This window comes from Gavialis gangeticus, unplaced genomic scaffold (genome assembly GCF_001723915.1).
Source record: "Gavialis gangeticus isolate Ggan-Ray unplaced genomic scaffold, GavGan_comp1, whole genome shotgun sequence".
NCBI classification, from domain to species: Eukaryota; Metazoa; Chordata; order Crocodylia; family Gavialidae; genus Gavialis; species Gavialis gangeticus.
In genome coordinates this window covers 84,091,403-84,099,082 of record NW_017729031.1, presented here as the reverse complement: position 1 = coordinate 84,099,082, position 7,680 = coordinate 84,091,403, and the positions used below count along the sequence as shown (strand labels likewise).

General features: G+C 47.2%; 1 protein-coding gene across 2 annotated transcripts in view; it reads left to right on the top strand.

Moving 5' to 3' along the window:
- The first annotated feature begins 374 nt into the window (after nucleotides 1–374).
- LOC109301916 (protein lifeguard 1-like) overlaps nucleotides 375–7,680 on the top strand; it is a 12,836-nt gene continuing 5,530 nt past the window's right edge. Inside the window, exons 1-3 of one of the 2 annotated variants that reach the window (XR_002098659.1) lie at nucleotides 375–726; nucleotides 4,976–5,015; nucleotides 5,718–6,085. Coding sequence is in view for 1 of the 2 variants with exons in the window: in XM_019523276.1 (XP_019378821.1) it covers nucleotides 4,997–5,015; nucleotides 5,718–6,085 (387 nt within the window). In the remaining variant the exon portion in view is untranslated. Of the gene's footprint in view, nucleotides 727–4,975; nucleotides 5,016–5,717; nucleotides 6,086–7,680 lie in introns of those variants that run through there. The other variant, XM_019523276.1, reaches the window with a different exon arrangement.

Here is a 7,680-nt window from a genome sequence, read left to right as displayed (position 1 = left end):
TGCTGCTGTTCTTGGCCTGGCCTCAGATAGAAACTAGAACAGCCTCTTGGGGCCATTGCAGAAGCAAAGAATAGAAGCTGTATGGTATTTCCTAGTCATACCTATCCCATCCCCTACAGAGTTCTCACAAAAGTTTACTTTGAAGCCAGTTTTCTTCCTTTCAGACGCCTGGGGAAGCCCATATCTCTTATTTCCACACAGTGGATGTCACTTTATCCTACCACAGAGGTATGGTACACACTTAACCCCCCCTACATGATCCAACTCCCAGAGGAGGCCTCAAGAGTTTGCACTGATACTAGCGGGGGAGCAGAATCCAGCCATGACAAAGTCTGTGTAGATGCTGTCTGACGCATTTCGATCAGCTGATCATTTTATCGCTGCTGACTTTGGAGCATAAATGCAAGCAACACCCCACATCCAGCCTCTGGCCAACCTGTAATCAGTTAAAAATGACCTTCGCACTTCACCTGGGTGGGGAGTATTGACAATATCATACACTCTCATGGTTACAGTACCTGACAACAAGCAAGGAAAGAGGTGAAAAGCCAGTTACACAGCTTTATTGAATAACCCTGCCCACAGCGTCTCTTGGTCACAGCACTTTCTACTACCTGACTGGCTACCAAAGCACGACTGGGGCAGGTGTTGTGTTTAAAAGACATGCAGTTTATTCAGTGGTGAGATTTTAGCTTATTTTGGACGAGCAGCTACAGGGACCATCAGGTATGTAAGCTCCAAGTGCCAGTGTTGTAGATGGTTTCCTATTACCTAGCACATGTTTCCAAGCTTTTAATTAATTTTGTTTCTCACCCACCTTTCCTTCATAACAATGAGAATATATATTTGTGGGTGTCTGGGGGGGGAGGGGGATATAGATGTCTGTATTTGTCAAATTCATATTATATATATATATAGAGAGAGAGAGAGAGAGAGAGCGCGATGCATCTCTCTATATATATAAATTTGAATATATAATATAATATTAATTTGAATATATAATTACATATATGAATTTAATAAGTACAGACATATAGACAAAATTTGCTCTTTACTATAGGCAAAATTTGGCTTTTGTAATTTTATTTGTATTTATATTCAGACAAATAAGATTAATAAAGGGCAAATTTTGTCTATAGTTTGACTTGGGAATATGGGAGCTAAACGGCATCCTGAGAGGTGCCTCTGGTGTTGAAATAAAAAGCTTCATTCTTCTTTTGACTCTAAGAGCAAAGTGAAATGGTGGAACTGGTACCATCACCTTCTTCATTTTGCATACATGTTCCCACCAAAAGTCCTACCTAACCCTTTCTTGTCTATTTAGATGATAAGCTCTTGAGAACAGGAGTCTGCATTTGCAGGGTGCACTCTTGCCCAGCAAAGTGCTGTTTTTGGCTGATCACTAGGTAAGCCAAGAATACCACATGAAACACCAGCTCTGCTGCTTTCCTGTCAGGATAAACATTGTGATTTCAACCTCAGGTGGCTATGTAGTTAGATTGCTGAGAGTGATGCTGGTGCTTTGGACTTCAGAAAGGCTTTTGCAGAAAGACTGCTCTGTTCTGTAATGCACTTATGCCTAGTGAAGTGGCTCACTGTAAAAATATGTATGAGGGGCAAGGATTTTGTGTGATATCTTTTGCTGGATTAGTTATATAGTTGGGAGAGCTGTTGGCCGAGCTTTCAAGCATCCAGTACCCTTCCTCAGGCTGTATCTGAGTTGTTTATGTGATGCAGGAGCTAAATGCACTGGAATATCTCCTGATTTGTGTCACTTTACAACAATTTTACAGTTTGTTTAAAGACTGAGTTGGGCCCGATCTTATTCAATATGTTTTAATGATGACCTTGACACAGAAAATAGGAGTGTGTTAATGGACTTTGCCAAATACCAAAAGTTATTAATCCATTGATGTATCAGGTAAGGTACTTCCCATAGAGAGTTAACCTGATTTGAAATACAGGATACAGTTGTGGGCAGTGCACTATTTAAAAATGATGACTTTGAGCTGGGGCAGGTGCAAAGAAGGGAAGGAGAAACAGCTGTTTAAGTAAAAGATGAATGGTTTCTGGAGACTAAATGAGTCTAGATTGGCCGTGGCTTAGCTGGACATCAGAAGGTGCTAGCCATCAGAGTGGTGAGGTGGCCGAGCAGCCTCCCAACAGAGTAGGGAAGGCAAAACCCTGACTGTTTTCAAGATGGAACTTGATCATCTTATGGAAGGGATTAAATGTTGTGATGCCTGTTTATGACCCAATACACAGAATGCTGCTGATCCCAAACACGTCAAGCCAAAAGGAATTAGTGCAATGACATCAAGAATGGCTTCAGCCCAGCTGGGTTTACAGGGAAAGGGAAGAGCCTTGTTCTCTAAACATGTCCATCGTGCCACTCTTACACAGAGCAGAGCAGTAATAATCCCTGAGGGAAACCTATTTTTAATTAGGATTTAATTGTTTTGTTAAAACCTGCTTCATTAGTAGAATAGCTAGTTGCCTTTCATTCCAGCCAACTTGCCTTCAGGCATTGCCCTTCTTTTCTAAGGAGCTGAGCCAGCATGGGGGTGAGGGGGAGTTTGTTGTTGGCCAGTGTCAGAGTAAATAACTCCAGGAGCAAGGAGGAAGCAGGACTGGGCTGTGACGGCTGATTAGCTGGGCAACAACACCTCCTGGGGCTGCTCCTAGGTGGGGCAGTACTCCCTCGATACAGTGTCTGAGGCCCCACTCTAGGCCTGAATGAATAGCAGTGGAAAGGAAGGTGATTGTCTGGCAATGGGGAGTGGAGAGGAGGACATGCTATACAGTGTGCTGTAGAGCAGCACTGGGAGGTAGGCGTTGCTTTTTCCTCTGTGCCAGCCCATGGGCCGTTTGCAGCTGTGCACTACCTGCATGAGATAAAGTTGTGCAGTGCCCAAGCCACGGCTGGTACTGGCACCCAATAGTCAGAGCAAGGGCAATTGATGATTCAAGCAGGTAGATAAGGAAAACAAACAGGCTGCCTGCAGTGAACGTGGCGCTGAATGGGTGGTAACACAACACTCCCTGGCTGTGCCAGCGACTTTGGACTGGGCTAACCTCGTTCTGCCTTGCTGGAAGTTACAGAAAGCTTGTCCTTTGAGGCCAATAGCAACAGGTTGGTCTCTATTGTGCTCCTGGGCCATCAAAGCCCGTTCTCAACATTTGCAGGCAATCGTTTGTCTGAATAGGCCCATGTGCTCTTCGCTCCGGGCTTCTTTCAGCCACAAAAGTACTGTGAGCTAAAAAAAGAGACACAATTTCCCCCCACACCACCTGTTGTAGGTGAAGAACAAGGGAAAGGGCACAGCCATTGTAAGAGCAGGGAATTTTATGCCCAGGGAATCAGGAAGAAGTCCAGGTCCTGCTACAGAGGAAGACTAAAACCCCCGTAGTCCTTGCCAGTCTGACCTGGGGGAAAAATTCTTTCCTGACCTGAAACCCCTGACCTGGTTTCACACTGAGGCCATGGGCAAGACCTTCCCAGCCAGTGTTGGGAAGCCATGTTTACTGGGGCATGTATCAAAGGAGGCCCACGAGACAGAGGCATGCCATGGCAGGGCCCTGGGGGCATCTGCCACACACCCTCCAGTTGCCACTGCTGCTGCGATTGTGATTGTCCAGCTGTGATGGCAGCTAGTATTTTTCCACATGCTTACTGCAAATCAGTGCCCAGGCATCTGCCCTGGTCCCCCCACCCTGGTTATTCCACTGCCTAGAGATGCCAACTGCAATCAGGGCCCTCCAGTAGTGATGATAATGACAATGTTAGAAACAATGTGGCAAAGAAGTGCTTTGGGGCATGCAGCTGGCCCCTGGCGGAGTAGGGACTTGAATCTAGGAGGAGGAAGGGGAGGAAAAGGGGCCTTGTGTGTGCGTGTGTGTATGGGCGTTTATGTGTATGCATGCAAAGCCACATAAGCGGCACCCCCCCCTTTGTGCACCTGGGAGAAGCTGGTGTGAGCTGCCATCTCCTGCCTGCCTGGAGGACGTGCTGGAGCTGGTTCCAAGGGAGAGCTCTCGCCCTCCTGAGTTGTCCAAGAGGAGGAGGAAACGGGGGAGATAAACTGGGGCCAGGGATGGGGGGAGCATGGGAGAAACCTCCATGGCTGCTCTTCCCTGTTCTATAGGGAGGTCCCATTGTGGGGTACAAAGGGGAGAACAGTTTGTGATACGAGCAGCATGGGCCACAGGGGCTGTCGTGTGAGCGGCAGGTGACAGTGGTTGGTCATGCTAATGCCTTCCCACGTGTGAATGAATCTAGAGAAACATCCTAAAAGTGAATTTGTGCTGAACAGGCACTCATGACACAGTATGCATCAGCGCACAGGTGTCCTCCACACTGCATGGGTCTGGTGCCTGTGTCATTCACTAGCATGAGACACAAGTGTGGAAAAGCCAGGTGGAAGCACAGTGCCTGCCTGCAGGGATGCAGAGACAGCTCCCCTCCCACCTGGAAAGGAATGGGCAAGCACCTTCATTGCTCTGGTACAAGTCTTCTAGGTACAAAGCAGGATGTCTGGCTGCAGTCTAACATGGCTCTAATTCACTTGTGTAAAACTGCTTCAGAAGATGGACTCTAAAGTCACATCTACACAGCATCAAACAGTTCTGGGGAGCGCTGCCGTGGAGACCTGTCCCACCTAGTCGCTTGCACTCTGTGAATGCCCCATTCCAAAACCACATCACAGCCTGAGTTTTCCTGAGATAGAGAAACTGAGAGGTGCTGCCTCTCAGGGAGGAAATGGGATCTTAGCCCTGTCCCCTGCACTATCTTAGTCCATGGAGAAGCAGGTTGCATGATGGGCAATGCTGCGTCTGCCTCCTGGATGACAGAGATCTCCAGTGGGTTTGCTTTGCTGGGGCAGAGACCTTCTCCAAGTGCTTGAGGTGGATAAATGGGGACCTGCAGAAAGCTGAGAAGAGAAAACTTCTAACCCTGTGTATCTTTCGTTCACAGGTGGTGCTGGACGCATCTGGAATGTGGAATCCCAATGCAGGTGAGGCCCTGTCTCAGCTGGTGACATGGTACCTGGGAAGGTCTGCACCACAGGCCAAGTTCTCTCTTGCTCTGGGTTTGGTTTAAGGTGTGTGTGGGGAGCAAAGTAAACGTTGACCTCTGGGCCAGAGATCATGGCTATCACTGGGAGACATGCCTGGGTAAGGACTGCAGCATGAGGCTATTTCATGATTAAGTGAAAGTGTTTGTAATCGTCAAGGCTTAATAGTCAAGGATGAGGGCTCCAATCTGCTTCTGGGCTCAACCTGTAAGGAGCAGGCAGGCCTTCTGAGACTGGGAACAGTGCACCAATTAACAGGAGGTGGTATGGCACAGTTTGGCCCTAAGTGATTGCAGCATTAACTGCATTATTCTTCCTTGCTGTTCATTAGGCAGGTTCATTAGAAAGCCCGGGGTCACAGGTCCCTGCTGTTCCTGAGAAGCACATACTGCTTTTATTCCCAACAATGCAGAGACTTCTGTATGGGCTCAAGGGAGCACAGGAGGGACCAGCTCCCCTTAGGTTGTTTCTAAGGGGCACAGTGCACTGGGAAGAGCTTGTCTGTGCTAGCGGACCCTGCTGTCCAATGCTAGAGAAATGCTGTATGGAGTTCTCATTGCGTTGCGGAGATGCTACCAGAGGAAAGGGGTGAAGGTGTCTGGCTCTCTCATGTTCTTCGTTTTTTCCCCATTTTTCTGGCAGGAACCCCTGGTGGGATGCCACCACCCAACATGCAGCCTTATCCCCCTCCTCCTGGATCATACCCTGGCCCTTATCCAGGGCCTGGCATGCCAGCATGCCCAGTCCCAGGTTATCCTGGTTCTGGCCACCCTCCTCCACCTTGTGGACCCCCAGGCATGTATCCTGGGCCTGGTGGACCCCACCTCCACCCCCATCCTCATGGAGCCCACCCACATGGACCCCACCCTCATGGACCCCAAGGCATGATGCCTGGGGGACCAGGATGTCAGCCTGTTTCTCCTGGTTATTATCCCTCGGGTGGTCATCATGGACATCATAAAAAGCATAAGAAAAAGCAAAAGAAGCATTCCCATGGACACGGAGGCAAGGTAAGGAGCTAGTGATCCTGGGGAGGGAGGCTGCAGAAGGTGATGTGCTTAAGGGCCTGAACTCTGAGTTGGAAGGCAGTGCAAGACCCACAAGCCCACAGATGCCAAAGCCTTTTGGCTAGGAAATGTTCCATTTCTAGCTCATACCTTCAGCTGTTGGGATGTGAGCTCTGAGGTCAGGACTTGCAAAACACAAATACAAACACAAACATTTTTCTCAAGATAAAGAACACTTCCAAACCCAACCAGTATCTTGTACCCAGTGTCTCATTCTTTAAGGAGACACTCTAATTAGTTGGTTGACTGTTGACCAAATGGGTTCTCACTTTGCAATCTAATTTGTTATACATTTGCAACAAGCAATTAACAGCCCCTATCAAATATTCCCACATATATATTGTAGCAGAAACCTCCCTCACAGTCTTTAGTTAACTCAAACATCTTAATAAACCAAGCAACTAAAATATGCTTATTCATTTTCCCAATTATTGTATCAATGATCTAAAAAAATTCAGTCAAGAGGCAGGCATGTTTGTAATGGGTCAACCTAGCATTATATAAATAAATTCTTTTAGTTCTATTAGTCCTTTTACACCAATCTTATGGTTTCCCTTCTTACAGAACAGTAATCAGATTATTTCTCTGCTTTAGGCCTTGATTCTGCACAGAACATGCTTAGCGTTAAGCAACAAAGCAATCCAGTAGCCATCACTGTTGCTAATTATATGCATATATTTAAACAGGTTTGCAAATTTTTGCCAGGCTGGGACGCTACATCTTGTCTACACCTTAACCAGACAGTGCTTGGGAGCACTTTTATCAAACACAGCCTTCTGCTGACTCCTGCTCCATGCTGGCTACATGCCAGAAAAATGTCATGTAGCTACTTTCTGGCATGTGCCCAGCAGCACCTCCCAGTTTCTCTATCTCAGGAAAACTCAGGCATGACGAGGTTTTGGAATGGGGTGTTCACAGAGTGCGAGCGACTAGGTGGGACAAGTCTCCACGGCAGTGCTCCCCAGAACTATTTGATGCTGTGTAGATGTGGCTTTAGAGTCCATCTTCTGAAGCAGTTTTACACAAGTGAATTAGAGCCATGTTAGACTGGAGCCAGACATGCTACTTTGTATCTATGAGAGTTGTAGCAGAGCAGTGAAGGTGTCTTGCTGTAGCTTCAAAGGCGTGAGTTCACACCCCGCTCCAAGGGGACTGCAAGTTGCAGTTATCGCACCTTGACCTAGGTGTCCCTCTCAGGAATCATAACACAATTCTGCTGCTTAGGGCAGGCAGTGTAGGATGGCATGCATGATGAACCCTAGAAAAGGAGCTTTCTGTAGCTAGATATAATTAACCAAGCCTACAGAGCTAATCCCCATCTCCTTCTGCAGTGAGCTGTGGGATCATTTATGCCTATGAATGAATATGTGTGGGAAAGGCAGACAAGGTTCTTCGGGTAAATGTGATATCTTTTATTGGACCAACTAAGTTTAAAGTTGGTCAAAGAACCTTGTTGGCCTGTGTCTTTAGACCAATACGGCTACAACTGACATCCCTGTATACGTGGGCTAGGGGTGTTTTGATGATATCCCAATAGG